This window comes from Pangasianodon hypophthalmus, chromosome 7 (genome assembly GCF_027358585.1).
Source record: "Pangasianodon hypophthalmus isolate fPanHyp1 chromosome 7, fPanHyp1.pri, whole genome shotgun sequence".
Classification (NCBI taxonomy): Eukaryota; Metazoa; Chordata; class Actinopteri; order Siluriformes; family Pangasiidae; genus Pangasianodon; species Pangasianodon hypophthalmus.
In genome coordinates, this window is record NC_069716.1 from 23489562 (window position 1) to 23514397 (window position 24836).

Sequence of the window (24836 nt, forward strand, 5' to 3'; positions counted from 1 at the left end):
GGATTTTTTTTTAAGTAACTATATTATTATAAATATTTAGAACTTTTTGCCACTAAAGCCGAGTACACTGCATTGTGTAAATGCATCAACTGTAGCCATACATAGAAAATCCGCTCAAAATAGTTGTTTCACGGGGCATGAAAAGAGAAACGCGGAAGTGTAGTTTCCAGAAGCTTCAAGAGGAGTTAGGCGCTCTGCTTAGAAAACTCCAAGTCCCACAATTCCGTGCGAGAAGCTCGGTGCGCACGCAGCTGTCAGAGCGGCTTGCTAATGGTGGCTGTGTGAGGGACGTTCGGATGACTTTGTGCCGTGTTTAGCAGCGCGGTTCACTCGCCGGTTCATTCATTTTGACAGGCAGCGATTGGCAGAAGCAATGGAGGCTCTTATTCCCGTCATTAACAAGCTGCAGGATGTGTTTAACACCGTGGGCGCGGATATCATTCAGCTGCCGCAGATCGCTGTGGTCGGGACGCAGGTAACGCGGAGCTTTTCACTTTCGGTCCTGCGTTAGCATTAGCATTAACATTAACATTTGCATTAGCTAGCTAACAGTAATGAATGCCGGGACAATATATTAAGAAAAAACTGAAAATAGCTTTATAGTTTTTGTTTATTTTTACGACTCTTCAAGGTTGTATGCTATACTCATTGCTCCTTTTATATAACTAGTTAACGTTAGCTAGTCAGTCGTAAGGTAAACAGCTAGCTAACTTTAGCTAATCTAGCTGTCTATAATAACTACCAGAGCTGTACACAAACCTGCACCTAGCTTTATTAGTGTTATTTTAGCTGGATGCTGTGGGTGTTAGTGGGTGCACTATCTAGGAAACATCACTTGGATATACAGTGCAGAAGGTTAGGCAGGTGGGAGTGAAGATGAGCCACAGCTAGGGACACTAGCTGCTGTTTTTTTTTTTTTTGGCAGAGGGGCCCTATGTAGTGCACTCTGTTTCCATTAGGGAGTTATTTAGGATTAGGCCCTAAAACAAGACAATTTCTTCTTCTTGGCTTCAAGGGCAACTCCAGCCTGCAGCCCATTACCTGTGTTTACACTGACATGTGTGTGATGTGCTTAGAGATCATGGTGAGAGGTTGTTGTTGTTGTTGTTGCTGTGATTTTGTTGTTGCTGTGAGAAGTTAGTGGTTGTGTGCAGCACTGACGTCACTAGGGGACTTTTCTGGCACAGCTTCAGTGGAGTTTAAAGGAGGAAAAATGTAAGTGACAGTTGAACAGATGAATGTAGTACAGGGAGACAGACTGCAGTGCGGGGATACGATGCTGTTGAGATGATGCTGCGTTCGTGACTAAGTGCGAACAGAGATGTTTCTGATGTTCCAGTAGGACAGATCAGTTTAAATGGCTCTCTAACTATGAGTTGTGTGAGTAATAACGAGTATATAACTTATTAATAAATTACAAGAAATTCCTACAAGGAGTTTTTCAAGAGCTGTGACTTGTCCGAGTTGCGATGTCATGATGGCACTTTGACATGGCGGCGCTCATAATGAAAAATAAAAGCAACAAATTTCAGCGTAACGTAAGGTTTTAAAGCAGTCTTTGGAGTATCTGGTTATGTTTGAAATCGCTAAATACTGAGTGATACTTTTTGGTGTTTTTTTTTTTTTTTTTTTTTTTTCTCCCCCCACCAGTTTACTCCCTAATTTATTCACGGCCAATTCAGGCAGCTTCCCCTATTACACAACAGCTACCATCCAGGGAGGACGAGGCTGTCACATGCTTCCTCCGAGGCGAATGAAGCCAGCCGAACGCATCACTTCAAACTGCTGCTCGTGCAACATCAGGCGTCGACGTTCCACACGTGGAGAAAAGTGCTATCCTCCCACTTCAGCATGCGTGAGCTCACAGACTCTTGGGCATCATCAGGCTTCAAACTTGCGATCTCTGGATGATAGAGTGAACGTTTTTCTGCTGTTCCGCTCGTCGAAATGTTAATTTGCTTTCCACAAGATTTTTTTTTAATCAGACTGCACTTTCATTTAATTTCCAGTGCTATAACAGTGAATTATCACATCTACTTTAAAAATAAATGAAGCACTGACTGAACATCTCTTTAATTCCCGTTTTTGTAGACAGCGTACAGAGAGTATTTATTTTAATTCTGACTTCAGACAGATGAGTTCGCGTGAACGCTCTATTCTGTGAAGTAGGATCCGAGTTGTCTTGAACTCGGCTCAGCTCTTTAGTGATCTCTGAGCTGACGAGCACGATGATGTTGATCGTGATATTAGAATGAAAGTTGAAGTTTTGGAAGCTGATGTTTTTGAGTTTATGGAGCCGGACAGACTAAAGGACTAAAGCGCCGCTGCATCACTCTTTTTAGGCAGAGATGAAGTGAGCGCTAAATCTCACTGGCACCACTTCTAGCGGGTAGTCGGTAGGATGGCATTGTGGGTAATATAATGGATGAAACTGCTGTAATGGCAGTTTGGGGCTCTGACCGATTGTTTTGATCCGCACTCGAGTGTGATTCACGGCTTCACGGCTGCCGAAACGAACCACGCCAAGGGGGGAAAGCGCCAGGGTTCAATTCTAACAGAATAAATACTGCCTTATATAGCTACTGAAAACCCACTTGAAAATGGAAGTGTTGCTAACATGGCAGTGACCTTTCTCTCTAACAGAGCAGTGGGAAAAGCTCCGTGTTGGAGAGTCTGGTTGGCAGAGACCTCTTGCCTCGCGGTACTGGCATCGTGACGCGCAGGCCGCTCATCCTGCAGCTGGTGCACGTGGACCCAGAGGACCGGAGAAAGACGAGTGAGGAGAATGGTACCTGCACTTCCCCCCACACTCTCCTCATCCTTTCCCATTGTCATCTGTGTGTGTGTGTGTGTGTGTGTGTGTGTGTGAGCGCACACGAATGAGCATGTTAGGGATAGGCAAGCACTTGTAATCAACCTGTCACAACAATAAGACTGGCATGCAGTGTGATTTTCTTTATCTGCCCACACACACACACACACACACACACACACACACACACACACACACACACACACACAGCATAGAGAACAGTTCCTGAATCACTCCTCAGCTTTTTATTGTGAACAAGCAGAGCGACTTCTGTAAAATAAAAGCCCCAAAAACTATGTAGGTCAGCTTTTGATTTGGGAAATAAAGCTATTTGTGCTAGTGCTAATCTCACTGATTTATCCCAGCAGAATTAAACAGGATATTCTGAGTGCTGTTCATGTCGGCATTCAGGTCACTGGCTCATGTGCTACCGCCTCTAGAGACTGCATTGCTATATGGAGATAACAGTTGTCTTGGGCTAACCCTGTTCTTTTTGTCGTCTCTCTTTAACCACAGACCCCAATTCCTGGAAAAATGGACGCCTTTATAAAGGTCTCCTTTTCCTTGTTGCTTGCGCTCCTGTTTGTGTTGAGCAGCTCCCATTTGATCATTTGGTTTTCACCTTTGTATTGCTTTTGTCATTGGTTTTTTTTTTTTTTTTTTTTTTTTAATTTGCTAGCTGAAATAGTTGAAGCATCAGTATAGTGGATTAGAATAATCCAGACAAACTAACAGATCTCAGAATAGCCCTGAAATAAAATTGAATTGATCATCTACATTTCTTTAAACTAATAAGTATGAATGAAAGCCATGATCAATTTCTAAAGCAGACCCTTAATTTACGAAGTTCACTAACAGAGTGTCCCTTTTCCCGTACGTTCACACTAGCAAGCAACAAGTCGCTCATGTTGTTCATAGTTTGTTTCTTGGTGGTGTGCCATGGGTGTGCACTGTCCTGCTTGTTTTTTAGCTATAAACGGTAGAAAAGATATATGTACATATATCACGGCATTGTGTCACACACGTACATACATGACAGTGAATGGTCGCTTGCTAGTGTGAACATAACATGCTTCAGCAGAACATTAATATGTGTATCTGTGCATGAAAGGAGCAGTTTGTAATATTAAGGTTTCATTTCAATATTGCAATGCAGTGGATGTGGCTCATCACTTTATTTCAGGTTTCAGTTTACTTTTTTTTTCGGCCCTGAAATTAGCCCCGCCTTTTTCTCGTAAAGGTAGACATAGCAACTCGAAGGTTTATATAATGGCAGCGTGTGTAAGGTCGGTTGGAATGGGGGGGAAAAGGGATGTTTTCACCACAAGTGCAGCAAAGGGCTCTAAAAATGACAAACTGCTCCTTTAAAGCGAAAGTGGAAAGCTTATGATAGAATAGAGTGCTTGGGGTTCACATAATGGACTGTACATGGAGATGGTGAATTCAGGCTTTTTTATGATTATTTTGAGTTTCTTTATTTGCTCATAGCTCACATCTGAATAAACAAATCAATTGTACAGTGTGCCTGTTTTGTAATTTGAGTCCATATGGGCCATTTTTCTGTGCTTTACACTTTTACACCTGATCCAGTTCAAGAACTGATAATTTAGCTAATATGGGTTGCTTTCTATTATAGAAAGCTCCAAAAATGGGCTCTGGACTAGGATTAGAGACTAATGTTTCCAGCATGTCTGTAACATTTCACTATTTCACTAATTTTTACTAATTCCACAGGTGTGGAGGGTGAAGAATGGGGTAAATTTCTACACACCAAAAATAAGGTATGTTTCTACACTTCAGCATGATCAGTTTACAGTTTTGTAAATGTTTACAAGGGGTTTAATACAATGCCATTGTCTATATCTGTATCTGTGTCTGGTTAGTGCTCCAAATATTTAATTATGTGTATCCGTATTCAGTAGGGATGTCATAAACATCGAAATATCGATTATTGATCGGCATGTTATTTTCTTGATGCGTCTTTGAGACATCAGTGGTTTAAAATTATATTTAAATGGGTAATTTGTGTTTTCTAGCTATTTCACATTGTAGTCTATTAGACTACCCTGTCTGGAAGGGTGTTTTTTGTTGTAGTTGTTGTTGTTGTTGTTTTTTTAAAAAACAGTGAAATCAGAAACTGAGAAAGCATTTTTTTTTGTTTGTGTGACAATCAGTCTATCTGTCAATATATTAAACTTTAAATGTGCAGCTGATAATAGTTAAAGTATTTCTAGCCCTAAAGCTGTGATTCTCAATATTGCCATGGAATGTCTCTGCCTAATTTCTTTATTTAAGGCTTCTGTTCACATGTTTTTGTCTGATGTCGATGGAGGAAAATAAAGACCAGACACTGTTTTCATTGCAATTGCAAATCACCCTGAAGGCAGAGGAGGGCTCAAAAAATTACAAACCGCTTCTGAGAAGATAACCCGCTGTCTTAGAGAGCTGTGTATGATGGAGCAGGATGTCCTCTACATAGCATTGCTCAATATTATTTAGGGATTAAAATCAATTTATTGGTTTACAAGAAGGAGATCTAAGAAAAAAGTGGATCTGCTGTTTTTGTGTTCAATTTTTCAGAATTTTCTATGACATACCTGATGGCCTTGAGTGTTTTTTTCCTTCACTTTGCAACAGCATAAAACTTCTGCTTCTTGTGTTTAAGATTTACACAGATTTTGATGAAATCAGGCAAGAAATTGAAGCTGAAACAGAACGAATTTCTGGCATCAACAAGGTACATCAATGTGTTCCTGTCAGAAACTAATAAAAACCATATGCATGCAGCTTTATAATTTTATTATCCTTGTTGTGCTGATGTTCTTTATAATTTCATCAGGGCATCAGCAGTGAGCCGATCCACCTGAAGATCTTCTCTCCTCATGTGGTGAACCTCACGTTGGTGGATCTGCCTGGTATCACAAAGGTCATTCTGTCTTTCAGCACAACATCAGCATGGTCATATCCTGATCATCAAGCTTTTAGCATGACCTGTGGCTTGCTGTGTGTTTATTTGCAGGTTCCTGTTGGTGACCAGCCCAAAGACATTGAGGTCCAAATCCGTGAGCTGATCCTGCAGTACATTAGCAACCCAAACTGCATTATATTAGCTGTTACAGCTGCCAACACAGACATGGCCACGTCTGAGGCCCTCAAAGTGGCTCGTGAGGTCGACCCCGATGGTTAGTCTGTTAGACAAACACTCTTTTTGTGGATCTGTTTCAACCAGTGAATTTTTCACTAATTACTCTGCAGAACAATAGAGAATTTGGAGATGTTTTCTAAAGTGGCGTCTCACTCTCATGCACTGTGCTTTGTCATCGTTAGGCCGAAGGACACTGGCTGTGGTGACAAAACTGGATCTGATGGATGCTGGCACAGACGCCATGGACGTACTCATGGGCAGAGTCATTCCTGTTAAACTGGGACTCATAGGAGTCGTCAATAGGTGACCAAAGAATAACAAAGCCTTCTGTTATTTCTGGAACCTGATTTATTATTTATACATAATACACCTCTTTCTTTGTAATTTCCCTGTGCATTTATTTCTGTCCTGATTAAACCAGGAGTCAGCTTGATATCAACAACAAGAAATCAGTGGCTGATGCAATCCGTGACGAGTATGCCTTCCTCCAGAAGAAATATCCTTCCTTAGCTAACAGAAACGGAACCAAATACCTGGCCAGAACGTTGAATAGGTACGATTCTTTAAACGACTTCAATACATTTCCATTTAAAGGTGCAGTTTGTGTATAATAATGATATAATTTCAAAAATATGTACGGGCTCTGCCCAAAACCACTCAACTCTGTCTTGTACATGACAAGAAGATCTCTTGGTGAAAAAGTGCAGGTTTTTTCTTGTTATAAAAGCAGTCATACAGGACACATGAAAAGCTCCTCAGATTCAGCAGAGTCAGCATCACCCGAGCATCATACCTTTATCTACAATATTAAGCAGGAGTTATGACCCATATATGAAACGTTAGTACACTTTTTGGCTCAGGTGTATTCACTGAGGTATGAAGGTGCTGCTTGTTGTGAGGATGTTTCTTTGTTGCTATGGTGATTGGACCATTTGGTGTAGTGGCTTGTTCTGCTTTCCTGTGAGGAAGCAGCTTATTAGGTGGGGGCTTTCTACGTCACATCAGGTCTCTGGGGCTTTTGCCCTGGGAGTTCGGTATGTGTGGTGAAGTGTGAAAGCTTGAATCCGCTTGAAAATGTGGTCTGATGCTCGCTGCCACTGATTTATAATGCTGTTAGTGTCAGGCGTGGAAGCTGTCACTCCCAGCACTGCACAGAGTAATGTGACTGGTTCAACTTGTCGCATTACAAGTTTCGTGATGACTGGGAAAGAGTATTCCTGCATGATGACATGCCATGCATCCGAAAAGTGCCGTTCTGTGCAGCTTGAATGTTGGTACCAAAGGAAAATAATAAAGTGTGAACACACCCCTCAGGTAAACTGTAATTTCCTAAAAGGTCATTTTAGGGAAATTAAATCTTATGCACACATTTTGTCTTTTAGACAGAAGACGGCTCTAAAATTACAAACTGCTCCTTTAATTTGTGTCCTTGTTTATTTTACAGAATTTTTAGTTCATTACAGTGGGCCAGCTTTCTCCACTTCTCTATTTTTAATGCAAATAAAAGTGTGTTTTCACCTTCACTATGTTAAACATCATCTCTCTCTCAGGTTGTTGATGCACCACATTCGGGATTGTCTGCCAGAGCTGAAGACACGTATCAACGTCCTTGCCGCTCAGTACCAGTCTCTGCTCAGCAGCTACGGAGAGCCTGTGGAGGACAAGAGCGCCACCCTGTTGCAGCTCATCACCAAGTTCGCCGCAGAGTACTGCAACACTATCGAGGGAACAGCCAAATACATCGAGACTGCTGAACTGTGGGTGTCTTTTAAACTGTTAGAGTGAACTTGATTCAGTGAAGAAATAAAATAGAATGAGCTCTCTTTGTTGTTTATTATGCAAACACATTCTCTGCTGAACTTCGCCAACTGGCTTTCCTTGTCTTTAATATTTTTGTATGTAACTCAGAGGCTTTACGTGCAATGACATTTTCTACATTGCTTAGTTATTCCTGTCATGGTGTGTGGTATGAGGCAGTTAAGCAGTGCCGCCTGTAAGCACGTGTTAATCCTTTGCTTCTGTTTCAGGTGTGGTGGTGCCAGGATTTGCTATATTTTCCATGAAACCTTTGGTAGGACACTGGAGTCGGTCGATCCTCTTGGTGGACTTACGACCATAGATGTGCTCACAGCCATCAGAAATGCCACGGTGATTTTCCAAGTCTCAATTAAAAACATGTCTGACTCTTATAACTCTTGTTTTAAGGTGGAGTTTGTCCATTTTAAATGTATTATAGATGTATCGAGGATACCTTTTTGAAACACTTATTTGCAAAATTTGCTAAAAGGCAGTAATGCAGTTTCCATTGTACTATGCGTAATTCGTACTACGGTAAAGCACAGAACCTGGATAGAACCTGGCCTATTGTTGGATCAGATACCTTTATGCAAAGGTTGCTGGGATTGTAGTCTGCTTTGGAAGATTATGTGAAGACAGCAGGGTGATGTAGCGCTTGTGTGCGTGCAGGGTCCACGTCCTGCTCTGTTTGTGCCTGAGGTGTCGTTTGAGCTGCTGGTGAAGAGACAGGTGAAGCGTTTGGAGGAGCCCAGCCTGCGGTGTGTGGAGCTCGTACATGAAGAGATGCAGCGAATCATCCAGCACTGCAGTAACTACAGCACCCAGGTTTGTATGTCTCTCACTTTTTATCTGGAGCCTTTCTGCAACTCCCTCTCTCTCAAAAAAGAGCCAGTTGGAACAGAACACGTCTGTCATTTAGCAGATGTCCACTTGCCTTTCTATAAACTTCTACATAGATGACACAGTGTGATACTTGATAAAGGGACTTTTGTTTTTTTCTTGTTGTCTTCAGGAGTTGCTGCGCTTTCCAAAGCTCCACGATGCCATAGTAGAAGTAGTCACGTCTCTCCTGAGGAAAAGACTTCCTGTCACTAATGAGATGGTGTGACTCACTTTTGTTCATTCATTTACCTTCACTCTACACAGGCTGGTTGTGTCACTCAGGATGTAATTCTGTTGCAGGTTCACAACTTAGTAGCTATCGAGTTGGCGTACATCAACACCAAACATCCAGACTTTGCTGATGCCTGTGGACTCATGAACAACAACATAGAGGTTGGATCATTTTTCTGCTTCTGCAGTTTGCTAATTTGACCATATTGTGCAACAGTAAAAATAGACCCTATCATTTTTGTGAAAATATTGTGACCATATCATATCTAAAGCCTTATTTGAGCTGATTTAGTGATGATTACGGATGAGCTCCATGATTGTAATTAATTCAGTATGATACAGTAATATCTTTTGCTTTTCCCAGTCTGAAAATGAATAATCCTTGAGCAAAATACTGTCTGTTTGTCTTTCACCTTCATTAATAATAGCCCTGTTTGCAGCAAACTCACAAAAAATGTAATAACTTAAACCTGGTAATGACCATGGCTGTATTCAGTGACATGTTATTACTCAGTGACAGTACAACCACAACCCTGAGCTAAAAAAAGTACAATGTTTTTCCCATCGAGCTTGCTAGTCTAATCTCTTAAATCTTACAAACCATGTTACCAAAAAAGTTCATTCTGCTGTAATCTGTTCTGCTGTGTGCAGGAACAGAGGCGTAACAGAATGAGAGACCTCCCCTCGGCTGTACCGCGAGACAAGGTAGCGTGTTGAAATCTGGATGTTTTCTCCCATTCACTAACATATTTCTTTTCCTTATGTGCTTCTTAAGCTTTGTGCACTGAAAGAAGCAACATGTGGCTATTTCTCTTCTATAAAGGCCTGATTCTGATTAGTTGTCTAGCAAGCATCTCCGTCCTCATCTTGCTTTCTCTCTGTAGACTCTGAAGGGTCCCGGTGGCCAGTGTCTGCCCCCCAGCGATCAGGCCTCAACTGAGGGCGATATGGCTAAGGTGTGTGGCGCACGATGGTTGTGTGCGCATGGCATGGCTCTAGTACCCCCAGTACTGCATTGTTTGTGAAACTGTCTGAGTCACATGAACTCTGACTCCTAAGCTTGTGTCTTGGAAAGAGCTTCTAGTTAGAGTGTCTTCGTGTTGTCCTTATAAGGGAATGCTTGTGTTTGAGTGTGTTCTCTTCAGATAGGATGTATTTTTGCATGCTGATCGTTTCTGTAGGTGAGTTCTCTGAGTCTCTGTGTGTCGCATATACAGTGACAGTGAGCAGCGAGCCAAACTAAGATACAGAATTGTGCTTCATAAGCTTGTTGTTTGTTTAGTTTTTGTGTTTTTTTATGAGGGCATAAAATGTGAAAGCTCACATCGTTCAGACCTGTAATCACAGCAGTGTATGTCTATGAGACGTAGACTCCTGTGTTTATAGTCAATTTAGTTTAGGGTGCTTCCAAGAGATGCTGTTGTCATGCAGGAGTGTTGGCACCTTCATAAATTTCTGTCTTGCTGTATGTCTTGGACGTATTGACCTGACTTTCTGACTGAAGGTCCACAGTGCTTGTCTAATGCTCAAGAGTTATGGACAATGTGTGTTTTTTTGCTCTGTGTATCCTGTCTTTTATGAATGGGTTCATCTGGAGGCCCTCAGGTAGCCACTGTCCTAAATGTAAAAAAAAAATAATAATAATTCTGTGCACCCTGTGCCAAAAACCTGGTGCCACAATGTTTTAGCTGATTTGCATTTTTTCCTACATTTGCATAAATTCATTTATTTAGCTTTCTAATGCTTTATGGTACTCTGAAACGTACCAGTATGGATGTTGTCGTAGGCTATAAAATGTTTCTGCATGTGGGCTACAGATCGGGTAGTGCTTGAAAATGTGAAAATGTACCCATGCATGAGCATGGTTCCCATGCAACATATTTTGTGATTGGACACACGACCCAGTTCGCTGTAAAGCAGCTCCAAAATGTACCATTACAATCAGTTATCAGCCCAAGACCACTGAAGTTGATTAAAATGACCCAGTCATGAGAAGATGAGAACTCTGCTGATCTGGCAAAAAATGAACAAGTGTAGATACATATTTTAACCACTATTAAGACTGAAGTGTTCCATTTTGATAAGTTGTTGTATTTAATCTTAAGAAATGGAAACCTAATCAGTACAAATGTTCAGCATTTTTTTGTGTTTCGGCTGAAAACCCCAACCCGTTTTTGGCCATTTTCAAGCCAAAAATATTCAGTGGCTGATATTTAAGCACATCCTCACACGTGTGTGTGTGTGTGTGTGTGTGTGTGTGTGTGTGTGTGTAGGGCGCCATTACTCAGGGTGATCAGGAAACAGGCACAGGGACCTGGAGAGGCATGCTGAAAAAAGGAGAAGAGGGTCAGCCAGATGATAAGTTGAAGCAGCAGGGTCCTCTGCCAGCCAGCCCTCAGAAAGGCCATGCAGTCAACCTACTAGATGTGGTGCGTCCATACACACTACACACCACAGACCACACTACTGCCTTTAAACCAAACACACACTGCATGTCACTCTAAAGTAACACCAGTGTTCCAGCTTGAACAGCACCGGATTAATTACTGAGAAATTCATTCAGCGTGTCCAAGAAATTAGCTTAGTTTTAATTTAATTAGAGAGGCAAACAAATGTGTCTGTGTGTGTGTGTGTTTTATTAGCTGCTTGCCAGCACTCATTAGTAATAATTTGCTTTTGCCGTACCTTTGCCAGCCTGTACCGGTTGCCAGGAAACTCTCGGCTCGTGAGCAGAGGGACTGTGAGGTCATAGAGAGACTCATTAAGTCCTACTTCCTCATCGTACGCAAGAACATACAGGACAGGTAACGGATCTCTGGCTGTGTTATCACCACTCAGAGCCTTGAAACTCTACCTACTGTTTCATGCTCACTAAACAAGCACAAGTCCAGCACTAGCATGGTTTTCCTTACTGTGCTTCATTTTCATACAAATACAGTACAGTCTAATGGTCTATGTCCACTGGTTTCCACCCAAAAGATGTTTGAACAATGTGCAATTTTTATGTGAAGAAAAATAAATAAATAAATTCATTATGCAACAGACTTACACACTTATTAAGAAAGCCAGATTCTATTAATCTGCAACTTGAAAACGACCCCACCTCTACACATCCTAATTCCCTGGTTAGACAGTGCTCTATGGTCTGCAGTTGCATACTGGAACATGAGTGGCTCTTATGTTTTATGATGCAGTAACACCTGCCACATACGCAGTGCTCAATGAGTGTGTACCAGTTTCACACTCAATTTAGTTCCCTGTAATGAATTACATATTTAAGAAACCATTATTTGTAAAGTTTAGGGTAGATTTAATAGTCTCATTCCACAAGTTGCATTTTAAATTTAACACAGTAAAATAAGGAGGAAAGATTATAAATCAGGGAATTAGAATAAAAAAGCGAATTCATACCAAATTCTCTCATTTGGATGTTTTGTATCCACTAACATCTCTAACACACTCACTCCCTCTCTGTGTGTTCTTCAGTGTGCCAAAGGCAGTGATGCACTTTCTGGTGAACCATGTGAAGGACAGTCTGCAGAGTGAGCTGGTAGGACAGCTGTATAAATCGGGCCTGCTGGACGAACTGCTCACTGAGTCAGAGGACATGGCGCAGCGCCGCAAGGAGGCCGCAGACATGCTGCAGGCAAGCTCACAGCATCACCACTACCACCACATGCTGTCACATCAGTTACTAACATAACGTAGCACCAAATGGGTCCAAAGCCTGGATGCAAGCATGTCAGACATGCAGATTATTAGAGCATGACAAGAAGCCTTTAGCCACAGAAATCTGTCTAGTTAACTTCAGGGGTGGACAAATTATACATTTATTAGCTAGACCACCAAGCAAGTAAAAGCTCCAATGTGCTTACACAGCCCCATGTTTTGTTGGCCAGAAGACTAGATTAAAAGTTTTATATTTTTATATATATATATATATATATATATATATATATATATATATATATATATATATATATATATATGATTATTATCCTCATCGAATAAATTTCTAATGTAACATTCCATGTTTGTGCTGTTGACAAAAAGTCAGTAAGTCGTTGGCGAATGTTTCGACTGTAAACGTAGGAGTTCTGTCCTCACATCACACATGAAAGGTATTTGAGTCTGCCTAGCGTCTTTATTTTCTCTTGATATGTTCAAAACCACAAGGTGACTCTCTGTTACAAGCAGAAGCGCTTTGCACTGCAATATTTGCAATATTTTTTCTCACTTACCTACGTGTTCCTGATTCCTGAAAAGATTATCTGCTATGCGTGCACGCTTATTAATCCACCTAGTATGAATCATTCTACTGTCTTGCCTTGGCTGATATGTGTAGTGCAGCAGGTGATGGGATTCAGAAAGAGGAATAGTTAGAAAGAGCATCCATGTGTGTCCAGGTGTGTCAATAAGTCAATTTCTTTCTTTTTCTGGTTATAAAACCTACTTATCCACTGGGCAACTACACATATAAAACCGTTTGTCCTGGGCATCTGGGCTACTGATGTGTCCACCTCTAAACTTTTGTTTTTGCATTTTGACAAATTTGGCTGGTGTTAAATCTCTGAAAATATAATGATGCAGATTGAGACTCAGACACTGAAATGATGTGAGCTAGTTTAGTAGTACTTACTGTAACTAGCAAACTAGCTGTGAGGGATGTCAGAACCAGGGCGTTTCCACATTACTTATTCATAGATCCTAGAAATTCTTGGTAAAAAAATAATCAGACTCCTATTCTAACTAATTTTTACTAACTATACTTCTAAATATTCTAACTCCTCCCCTCCCTCTGTGTGTCCACAGGCCTTACAGAAAGCCAGTCAGGTCATTGCTGAGATCCGGGAGACGCACCTATGGTGAGGATTCGTACCCGCTCTACAGCCTCGTCTCACTCTGCCCACTGTCTGCATCCAGCCTCTGGACGTTTCAGACAGGCCAACTTGAAAATGCACTGGTGTTAGCTTGTGTGTGTGCATAGTGTCAATAGTTTGATAATGTCTCACACACACGCCATGGACTCTTACTGAAGTACACTGAGGGCGGCACATGCCATTTTGTCACACACACACACACACACACACACACACACACACACACACACACACACACACACACAGACTGTCCACTCCAGTGGGGTCTGTCAGAATCTTATCATATATATATATATATATATATAAACAACCATGCACGCCTCATTTTCATGTGTGGCTTACCAAGCACCGTGTGTCCCAGATGTAGCTTCAATTAAAGCTAGTAATGTAAAAAAGAGCAGCTGAGTGCTGTGTGTTCTGTTTGTGTCAAAGTACAGACTTTTATCTTACGCAGGAGTGAGAAATCTGGTACTAAATTTAAATTGCTTACTAAATTTAAGTTCCTTCACAGTACATATGTTTCACAGTACATATTATGTTTTCGTTACCTAAAATTAGCAGCAAAACTGAAAGTCTGCATCCTCTTTATTTCTTCATGTGGAAAAGGCAAGAACCCCTGTTTTAGATATCATACACTGTTTATACATACAGATGGGTGACAAATTTCTCCCACAGAAAAACAGAGCCATCATTTTTTCCCTGTAATCTGTATAACTCTGTGAGAAGTGACGCAGGGCTTTGCTGCTTTTTATATATTTAATGTATTTTAATGCATTTATCTGACTTGTTTTTTTTTTTCTAAATGAAGTGCTGCATCATGTGACTGAGGCTCATTACATTCTGCTTTGTACAAGTTTTTTCCCCACATTTTTGTCACGATACAAAAGTCTAGTGTTCTGACAAGCCAAGGTCAAACAAACTATGCTTTATTTGTAATGCCAAGCAGAAATGTACAGTTAAAGGGTTTGTTATGCTACATTCAGTTACATAATTTTTAATGACGTTAACAAATCCCACAAGGCTGTACAGTGCACAAGACTTTCCCGTCTCTGAACTGTCAGCATTTCTACCGCCTCCTGCCGCCCTTTCCTCGTCCTTTCGCGCTGCAGAGAGACACAGAGAGAGAGGACACTGAGTTCCATTGCTGATGTAGGGAAAGTGGGAGTGCACAGAGACGACAGGTGGAGTACAGTACGTACAATCAGCTCCCTGTTACGTGCTGCTTCACTCCAGATGGTAGGAAAGTTTAGGATTAGTACTGGTCGGCATAATGCTTTGGATTTTTTTCCAGTTAGTGTCAAAGTGCTGATAGAAAACATTTGATAAATTTTTGATTCTGTTTGGTCAGAAGGTGTTGATTTAATTTTCTACTACAGCGGCTCCGAGAGTAGTTCTGGCTGTAATTCAAATCACAGGTTTCTATTAATGCAATCGTTTTAATACATTATCGTTTCTATAGTAACAACTCATTCACAGGAACTTTTATGGCAGATGTTCCACATAAACAGATTAAAAACTTGTAACTGTTGATATGGTGACGGAGACATTTGTTTCAAGTACCCCTCACTGCTGAACAAAAAGTCCATGGGGTGGAGTCAGACCTGATCCAGCTCCTCCTACCTGGCGTAGAGACAACTCATTGTGTTTCCATCCATCCATCCATTCTCTGTACTGCTTAACCTACACAGGGTCAGGGGGAGCCTGGAGCCTATGCCAGGGGACTCGGGGCACAAGGCGGGGGACACCCTGGATACGGTGCTAACCCATCGCAGGACACAATCACACACACACACATTCACACACTACAGACAATTTGGAAATGCCAATCAGACTACAACGCATGTCTTTGGACTGGGGGTGGAAACTGGAGTACCCAGAGGAAACCCCGAAGCAAGGGAAGAACATGCAAACTCCGCCCACACAGGGTGAAGGCAGAATTCGAACCCTCAACCCCAGAGGTGCGAAGCTACAGCGCTCCCCACTAAGCCACCGTGCCCCCGTCATTGTTTTTCAGTGTGTTAAATGTGTTGCTTCATGTTGCACAGTGCTATGTGGATTAGGGTTAGGCTTATAGGAGGAGTTGGATCAGATGTAGCTCCACCCCCTGGACTTTTGGTGCTCTACCAAGGACCATCTCTTCTTTAGCATTTTTGGAAGGAGTCTGCGGTGTCAGCTGTTCCTCTAAATATTTTCCAACATACTGTAGGTAAGTCTCAACTGTGTTTTTTGTGGTATTAACTTTCGTGAGAAAAAAAAAGAGAGGCTGGTAAAGGAATGACTGTTTATAGCTTATATAATGTGTGAGAACATGATCTAGCTTGTTTTATGGGTGTTCCATAGCATTAAATGTAACTATAAATGGATATAAAGTACAATGCATCATTCTTTAATAAATAAGCAAAATTGTTAGCTTTGGTAAATTGCTGTGGTTGAAGAGGAATAAAACACATCAGGACATGTGGCTATTAGAAAATAATCTAATATATAATAATAGTTTTAATCTTTACTTAAGATAAAGTAGATTCATTCTGTTCCCCAATCCAAAGGGGATTTAAAACTCTCCTGCCCAGCTCTTACCTCTGATTGTCCTGGACCCGAACAAGGAGTTGAGTGATCTGTGAGACAAAGAAAACCAGTAAGCAGACAAAAAGGACAAGTCCAAACTCCTCTCAATGCTGCATGATTTTAAAAGGTGTGTCTTAGTGATCAACAGCGTGTTTTGTATCATTGTGTTTTCTCTTACATCATACTTCTGATGTTTCAGTTTCTCAGCCAGGTCATACTTCTCAGCCTCCAGCTCCATCAGCCACTGCCACAGCTCACTGGCTTTATCCCTGTACACACACCGAGAGCATGCTGCTGAAGTTCTGCATTTTGTGTTCTGTGTTCTGAGTTATTTCCAGAAAAGTTAACAACAGGATGTGGGTACAAACGTTTGTTCCTGTCAGTATCACAATTAACCAGTGGGTTATACTTTGGGAAGTACAAAAGTCCATACACTATTCTCTATAAAACTGCACCGTGCTCATGAGACATACTGCAGTGCATTTGGGAATCCAGATGTTGTGAGCTAAATTAAACTCAGTACAGAAAGAGATTTAATTTCCATGATAACAATGTTGGAAGCCTCATATTATACCACATAATTAAATGGTTCTTTTCCCACATACAGAGAAAAACTTTTTTTTTCTTTTAAAATCTGCTCTTATCTCAGACCTCCTACTGTCTTTCTGTCGTGTACTGTAGCTGAGCTGAACTGCTCTTTTTAATCATCGTTTAGCTGGTAGAGTGACAAGCCTCGTTATCAGTGAAACACATTTGGATTTATTGACATCGTACTTGAGCTTGTCTTCATTGAGATGATCAATATTTAGAGGCTTCCGTCTGTCGGCCAAAATCTTCTTCTTCTTCTCCCTCTCTGTCTGCTTCTTGCCTCCTTTGCGAGCGTCAGCCTGAAAGTCATTATTATACATCATTATGTATGTGTTGTGATACATTATACATCTTATAATGAAAGGGGAAAAACTTGGCCTCTGTGGCACTTTTACTCTAAGTGCTTGAACATTACTCTAAGACAGGTGAGTATCAAAGGAATACTCCATAAATTTTCAATCTAATCTATACTTACTGCACCTATAGTGTGTGTGTGTGTGTGTGTGTGTGTGTGATTGCCACAGACACGAATTTCAACAAGTTTCACTTTTTCAAAGAAAAGACTTAAAGCTTACTAAAAACTTCAAAGTCTAAGGGCAGTTATTTGAGCAGTCAATAAACGTTTATGCTGAATAATCATGAATTCTTCATTCACTGATTCTTTCACTTTCAGTAACCCCTAAAGAGGCCCCATGGTTAAAAAAACAAAAGAACAAAAAACGTGATGAAACCCCCCCTATGCTGCGCCTGCTTGTGAGAAACATGATGAATTGCCCAATAGGGTGCCCTTCCGGTGGAGAATCCATGATGCAGTGCCGTATAGGAGTCCCCTACATGCAAGGAAACCTCAGCGGTTATTGAAGATGCCCCTATAGTCAAACACCACATAAGTGCCCTCTAGGTGCCCTTATAGTGGAGAAAACGTGATCAAGTGCTCTCTTGGTTGCCACTATGTGTGAGAAAATGTAATGGAAGTGCCCTCTAGGCTGCCTTTCTAGTGGAGAATACATGATAAAGTGCCCTAAAGGTGCCCTTCCAGTGGAGAAAACAAGTGCCCTATATGCGGAAAAATGAGATGAAGTGCCCTGTAGGTGCTCTTACTTATTTTATAGATTTTTTTGCCCCGTGTCCACCCTTCTTAAGGCACCACTTCCAAAGTCATTTTTGTTATTATAATTAGTTTTGAATTCACTTTAAATAGTCATGTATTATAAACTTTAACTGATGGATTATAACAACTGCCCTTAAACCTCCATTATAAGTCAATTTTGAGGAAACAGGTTTCTTGTTCTTTTCTCACTCCAGGAAAATGTATTGAAAATGCTTTCTGTGATAATCACCAATAAGATATAGATGCAGTGAATACAGCTTAAATTTAAAAAAAAATGGCTGGAGTATTCCTTTAATGATTTTCACAAACAAGTGGAATTAAAGCTACTCACTTTCTGCTGAATGCCTCCATATTGATGAGTCTTGTTGCTTAGAGCTTTCTTTTTCTTAGCATCCTCATCTTGCTTCTTCCTCTGTTCCTCCTGCTCCTTTCTTTCTTTCTCCTCCTGCAAACAAATTTATCTTCAGATCTGTTCACCAATTTATTTTATACGCTGGTCTATGATATTTCTCTCACTCTAAAGAGAAAACGCTCAGGAGGAACTCACGGCGAGTCTGGCCTGTCGCTCCTTTTCTTTCTCTGTTCGGATCCTCTGCTGCTCGGCCCTTTCTGCACGGCGTTTCTCCTGAACACACACACACACACACACACACACACACTTCCATTATCATGATTATTAATGCAGCTAATTAATGATATGCTACCCCTAAATCTAACCCGAACTTTAAACCTCAGACCCAAAAACAAAACATTCTTTACTTTAATTGAGTCAGTTTTTATAAACAAAAAAGCCATTTTCCTCATGTGGACTAGCCAAATGTCCTCACAAGGCCAAAACTTTCAGATATCCTAACCTTGTCAGGACACACACACACACACACACAATACAAATGTAGCAGCCAGTTTAGGAGTCTGTCCAATATAAATCATGAGGACCTATCTAAACTTCTGGCTAGCAGAACCTTTCCTCAATGTTATGGCTCTAGAAACCTTTTTTTTTTTTGGTTCCAAAAACATTGATCTATTATGTTCCCTTGGTGTTCTGAAAGCATTTTTCCATAACAGAGTTACAGGAGAGCTTTGGCTCGGCTAGTTAGTGATCTACGAGACGATGAGTGTAATGCCATTGATGTTAGTATTAGCCAGAAAGTTGTAGCTCTGGAACCTGATCTGTTTGAGCAGAGGGTACAGATGAGGAGGTGAGAGAGCTAGATAGACTAAAGGACTAAAGCGCTGCTGCATCATTCTCTTTAGGTAGAGGTGACGCACAAGCTAAATCCCACTGCACCACTATCTGTGGGCAGTCTAGCAGCATTCTGGGTAATGTAGGAAACTGTTGACCAAAGTGCAAAAATAAATCTTGGATGCAATTGAAGGTCAGGTTAATTATAAAGATTTATATGGATTTTTTATTTAATGCCCTAAATGTTATAAACCTGAAACACTCACAATCCTGTTAACCAAAGCGACGAGATCCTCCTCCTCTTTCTTCCTCTGGATAAAGTGAGCCTCGATCAGGGCCTGCAACTCAGCCAGGTCCTTCTCCTGACGTTTACGGTGGATGTCCTAAAACACACACACACACACACATCACCTGGTTTGGTTCTTATTAGACTGGTTTGGCATTTCTAATGGAGGATGTCCTAAACTTAGAAACTTACATCAAAATCTACTTTTTCCCCCTCGGGAATTTTTGGCGCTTGAATATTCTGCATAAACCTATAAAATCAGAGATCACATGAATGAAAAGTGTTCAGACGCTTCACCTTGTATTTGATTAAGGTGTAAAGAGGAACTCACTTAGGCTTGGATTTTGAGTCGTCCACTATATTTGTGCAGAAAAAAAACAAGCCCATTATAAATATTATATAAGTACTGAGTTCATGCCGAGGTTCTACATGCTAGTTTGGAGGGTGTGTGTTCACATGCAGGAGGATTGGATGTCAGCTTTATTGAAAAATAAGGATGCAAAGGTAAATTTCTCACATGCAAACAGTTTACTGTTCATGACTAGAGCCAAATAAGTTAAGTGGAAACATACCTTCCTCCCTGTTCAAAAGAAAAACACAAACACATAGAAACAATGGTCCTGTTATTACTCAGGAAATGATCATCTATTAGGCAATAGTTACATACCGTTCATATTTTTTAAGAGAAACCTTAAAATGCATGCATGCTTAACCCTTTCAGGAATAGCGTCCACACTTAGAGAGAGTCAACTTAAGGCTGTTTTTAGGAAAATATAAGCTATAAATCACCTTCAAATCACTGAGACTGTAATTAAATATAAATCAGTGACATTTCTGTTGCTCTCTAGACTATTTGCAAATTCTCAATGCAGCAGGTTTCTTGTGTATCTTTACAAACTTTCTACTCAAAATAAACAAATCTAAACTAAACCAAACTTAATTAAAAATATATATCTTTTTGCCAAATTGCAGTGAACACCTTATCTTTTTTAAAACTAGTTAGTTTTTGCTGTGATTTTTTTTTTTTTTTTTTTTACCATGAAAGGTTTTTACCTCAGTTGTATCATGCAACAGTCTTACGTCAAGAATGTTAAGAATATTTCTATATTTTTTTTTTTACGGCATTTGGCAGACGCCCTTATCCAGAAATTATATTTTCTATAGCGATTTATATTTATAAACAAGATTTTTTTATTTCAGGTATATATTTATATTTTAATACTCATGGTGTTCCTGTACATAGACAATCTGTTTTCTTTTTTAATATGTGATATTTAGGAAAAGTCCAAATTCAACTGGCATGCAATATTAAATAATTTGAAAAAAAATCTGAAGAACCTGGATATGATTTAAATAATTGATGCATGAAAGTGTTAAAAGATGATCTACTCACTGGACCTCCTCCTCCATAACCTCATCAGTGTCAGCCATGTCTGTTTGTAGTTATTACCTTAAATACATCAGAACAATATATACAGTACAAACTCAAATTCACATAAATAACCTTACATCAATCAAAAGGTTTTCACGATTTCAAAATATGTATTTCCAGCACATTTAATTACAAAGTCAACAAAGGTCAAATCACAAAAACACACATATGATCAAAAAAAATAAAATCTGGTGAAGAAATTCCAACCCAAATGAGTTGAGACTTTAGCTAAGAGAATCAGTCTGTGTCAGTATAAAAGCATCATGCTGTAAAGTAAAGAGTTAGTGATGTGGAGTGGAATTCATCTTACCGAGCTTCCAGAGGAGGAGCGGCTCTGCTTTGGAGTGTGTTGTCGAGACAGGTGGGCCCTGCCGTCAAAGTTAACACACTGCACATCATGTGATCGCAAGGCCTTTTCACATTGGTGTGTGCTGAAGGCCTTGGTCTATTGTTAGACAGCACAGGACTTCCAAACACGAGTCAAAGAAATTCTAAAACCTCACATTCTGCTTGCCGAACCTTTTTTCTCCTGCCCCTCCTTTGAAATCCTATCTGTGAGAATGGTTAGAATTCTTATGTCTCCTCTATTGTAGTCCTGAAGTTCAGCTCTCAAGTGTAAACTGGCTGAAAGGACAAGTCAAATGACATAAATCAAATGAAGACAGAAGACAGCTTATAATCAGCATCTTAATAATCGATTTTATTTGTTACACTTTGGTACACGATACAGCCAGGACACTCAAGGACACTCTTTTCTATATTAGGAATCTGATTTAATAAGGCAGAGATCATCCAAGATTGTAATTTGCAGTACTTGTAAAGCCTATTTGCATTTTGTTACTCAGAAATTCGAGGTGGTTTATATGTGACGCGTGCTGATAAAGCATGATGATTTGCATGCTCTATGATTCTCAGAGAGACCAGCAACCTGATAACAAACTATTCTGTGAAAATTAAAACAGACTCGTTCAACCTTTAAAGTGGCTAGTATGGCAGCATCGTATTAAATACTGTGAATACTGTGAATGCTACACTGGGCCTAAAAGCTGATATTATAGCTGTGCTTTGCCATGCAGTGACCTGAAAAAAGCCAAACTCAGACAAAACTGGACATCACTCTCTTCATTACGCAGGTACAATCAGCCCGACGCTCTGAAACAAATGCTCAATTGATCGAATGATTAGTGATTACCACTGACACTTGCGTGAAAATACAGCAAGCATCTCTATATTTTTTGGTAACCAAAATAATCTTTCCAGGCAAATTTACTGTATAAAGCATAAAAATACAATAAAACACAGAACCATGCACTTCGACCCAGTTATCACCTCGTCACTTCTTGCATTTTATCTGAATAATAGATGGATGGAGATTGTTCATATAAAGGCATGAGCGGAAATGGGCATGAGACAAATTTAAAACGTGTTCAAATCCAATTATGAATCCAAATAAGTTCAGGAGATCTGAGAAAATTTTATACATACAAGTGGAAATGTGCGGCGGCCTGGGAAAACCCTTCACCTGGTGAACACTCTGACATTTTCTACTCTGTATAATTCTGAAAACCACAGACTTTCCTGAACTGAACTATGTTTCCCTTTTGCATGCATTTTAACCACAAATATTCAAGCATTTCTTATTCAAGTCTGGTTTCTCTTAAAAAATATGAAAAGTGGAAAAGGAGAAAGTTGAATTTAAGGATTTCATTCAGACTGAGGTACAGGAGCATCACAGACATTTTGTCAGCTGGTATCTGATTACAATCAGAATTAATTAGACTTATGTCCATTTCACTTTGACTATTAACTATCCAATGGCCTGATTAAAGCATGACTTCACTGTGTGAGGAAATCACACTTAGCTAGCAAGGTTTTAGACATCTTTAGGCAGACTGTCTCTTTTTACCACCGTGTTTGTTAAACTGACTCTTTACACATGATCTCTGCAGGAAGTTAAACTAGGCAAGGTTAAAATAAACATTTAAAAACATTCTGTGTCAGTTTAGTGAAATAAAGTTTCTTAAAGTTATATTTTATCATATTATAGGCATTAAAAACCTCATTTTAGCCAAAAGCACCTGACGTTTTGTCTACTTGTTTCTGGCTACTTGTCAGAATTCATGTTTGAACAGCCGTTTATTTACCATTTATGGAAAGAGTCACCAGTGCGAGCACTTTGTAACAGTCAGGTGCTAAGCTGTTTATGTTTTCCACGATGGGAAAGTCTTAAGGACAGAGAACTTTGTGGTTTATCAGTAAAAAGCTGTATTTTTCTGTCTTATTAACTTCAGGAGAGAGAGACGAAGGATGAAGGGTGAGGTTGTTGAGGGAACGACTGTTTATAGCTGATAACATAAATGGTAACAAGAACTAAATTGTTTGCAGACATTCCACAACATTAAATACAGTATAACTATAAATGGACAAAATGCACAATTTCTTGTGCTTTAGTAAATAAAAGCTTGTAACTGTTGTATTTGATGGGTTTTCCCAGAGCACCACACATATCCATGTGACTCTACAAGCCACAAAAAAAAAACATCCCAATACTTAGTTATACTTAGTTACCCATAGCTGTCTAATTAACCATTTAGGAGCTTTATTTTTGAAGACTGTAACATTGAGGTGATTACTTTTAATTGTGGAAACCATTTTATAAATAAAAGTTCTGGAAGTGAGGAACAATACAACAACCTGGCGGTCAAATGTTAGAAGCTGGTTTCCATGTTACTCACAATGCCACAGATCTCTGGCACTGTGAAGTGTAAATGCATGTGGTTAAAATCTTAACAGAATAAAATCCAGATACGAGAGGCATTAAATGACCAGGTGTAAACAGGATCTCAGATACAGGTGTACATGTGCTTATGCTGTTGTTATGACATTATTCTTTGTAATTATTCCATGCATTTTAATTTTTATTTTATACACAACTGGAGGATATTAAAGTATAAAAAGTATGCAGTATGCAGCAATCTTGTCTTGTTTCAAAAGCTCGTTGTTTGCTTTGGTGTTTACTTCCTTGTACCTGCGGAACAAATAAAAAGGAAAATGTTACATACTTTATTAATCGTGCATGCAATTACACTCAGATCAAGTAACCCAGCCACCTTGACACCAGTTCATGGCACTCAGATGATTCGTCAACCATGAGGTCAGAGGTCACACAGGTCAATGCCAGCGTGATGGACAGAGCACAGGCTTAGCTCATCACTCTTTAGAAAGTGTCTATCTGACCTACAATATCTTCCGGTGACGCAAAACCTGAAGATTTGATCAACAACAACAACCCCCGCATGTAGAGGTACTGGAGCAACCTCTGATATTTATAGTGTGTGATGTTAATTCCAGTGAGCAGTATACTGTATATCATCCAATCACAGTGGTAACACATGTGGCTGTTATGCAGCATTAGGACAGCTGCAGTGGGGAATGTGATGCGTCACCGGCTGCAGCAGTGTTGCGCTGCTCTGTGTAGCACAAATGTGCTCGACCTGCCACTGGCCTGCTACAGTATGTTCCATATAGGCCAGAGGTAAGGTCATATCTGTAAATATAGAGCTGTGTGGAATTCAGAGCAGGACAGCAAGATTTACGTAGACAGGAGTGTGTGCTGTCTGTCAAAGATGCTCCAGAGACTTTGTTGCTATCTTGCTCTGGTGGATCTGATGCGTTTTTAACATGTGTTTTAAATTTTATTACAATGTGTTTCTAAGACGAAATCCTTGAAAATGGATCATAGTATGATAACTGTCACTGAATCGGTTTTGTTGCATTCTTTTAAGAATCGAGGGAGATGAAGATCTCATTGAAAAATCAGAGTTAGTACTGAACACATGAGGGATGAGTATTATCATGTTATAACACATAAGAGCCAACAATGTTTCACTAAGCAAATGCAGACCATGTGACACCGCAGGACGG

The 24836-nt window shown here is 40.1% G+C and overlaps 3 protein-coding genes across 7 annotated transcripts in view; 1 reads left to right on the top strand and 2 right to left on the bottom strand.

Annotated features, from left to right (window-relative positions):
* The first annotated feature begins 221 nt into the window (after positions 1–221).
* dnm1l (dynamin 1-like) lies at positions 222–14054 on the top strand. Of its 5 annotated transcripts, XM_034306213.2 has the most exons (20): positions 222–475; positions 2644–2788; positions 3329–3364; positions 4547–4593; positions 5478–5549; positions 5652–5738; positions 5832–5994; positions 6140–6260; positions 6379–6510; positions 7508–7714; positions 7985–8105; positions 8424–8579; positions 8767–8856; positions 8937–9029; positions 9519–9572; positions 9752–9823; positions 11141–11296; positions 11562–11671; positions 12354–12513; positions 13680–14054. In XM_034306213.2, exons 1-20 carry the CDS (start codon positions 374–376, stop codon positions 13734–13736), a joined length of 2181 nt encoding a protein of 726 aa, XP_034162104.2. In that variant the 5' UTR covers positions 222–373; the 3' UTR covers positions 13737–14054. The 5 variants fall into 5 exon arrangements, with proteins under 5 accessions (XP_034162104.2, XP_026773926.3, XP_034162105.2 ...); XM_026918125.3 differs by lacking the exon at positions 3329–3364 and having other exon boundaries at positions 2644–2776; XM_034306214.2 differs by lacking the exon at positions 9752–9823 and having other exon boundaries at positions 223–475.
* Positions 14055–14652: 598 nt separating this feature from the next.
* tnnt2d (troponin T2d, cardiac) lies at positions 14653–21368 on the bottom strand. The gene is made up of 12 exons (XM_026918127.3): positions 21223–21368; positions 20874–20930; positions 20053–20060; positions 19812–19836; positions 19673–19730; positions 19461–19577; positions 18559–18636; positions 18343–18456; positions 17087–17199; positions 16491–16581; positions 16325–16362; positions 14653–14850 (listed from the first exon to the last, which is right to left on the bottom strand). The coding sequence occupies exons 2-12, from the start codon at positions 20909–20911 to the stop codon at positions 14814–14816; spliced, it is 717 nt and encodes a 238-aa protein (XP_026773928.1). The 5' UTR covers positions 20912–20930; positions 21223–21368; the 3' UTR covers positions 14653–14813.
* A 223-nt stretch (positions 21369–21591) lies between these two features.
* The window catches only part of cald1b (caldesmon 1b), a 37580-nt gene continuing 34335 nt past the window's right edge, over positions 21592–24836 (bottom strand). The window contains exon 16 of the mRNA XM_053235299.1: positions 21592–23940. Coding sequence (XP_053091274.1) covers positions 23927–23940 — 14 coding nt within the window. The 3' untranslated portion in view covers positions 21592–23926. The remainder of the gene's footprint in view (positions 23941–24836) is intronic.

What these genes read in the sequence shown, in the direction of transcription:
- dnm1l (XM_034306213.2), top strand. Translation starts at nt 374, where the DNA reads ATGGAGGCTCTTATTCCCGTCATTAACAAGCTGCAGGATGTGTTTAAC. An exon ending in TTCTACACACCAAAAATAAG is followed by an intron (nt 4,594 to 5,477) that starts GTATGTTTCTAC and finishes CTTGTGTTTAAG; the next exon opens with ATTTACACAGATTTTGATGA. An exon ending in TACATCGAGACTGCTGAACT is followed by an intron (nt 7,715 to 7,984) that starts GTGGGTGTCTTT and finishes CTTCTGTTTCAG; the next exon opens with GTGTGGTGGTGCCAGGATTT.
- tnnt2d (XM_026918127.3), bottom strand. Translation starts at nt 20,911, where the DNA reads ATGGCTGACACTGATGAGGTTATGGAGGAGGAGGTCCA. An exon ending in GGGAAAAAGTAGATTTTGAT is followed by an intron (nt 19,578 to 19,672) that starts GTAAGTTTCTAA and finishes TGTGTGTTTTAG; the next exon opens with GACATCCACCGTAAACGTCA. An exon ending in AGCGACAGGCCAGACTCGCC is followed by an intron (nt 18,457 to 18,558) that starts GTGAGTTCCTCC and finishes ATTTGTTTGCAG; the next exon opens with GAGGAGAAAGAAAGAAAGGA.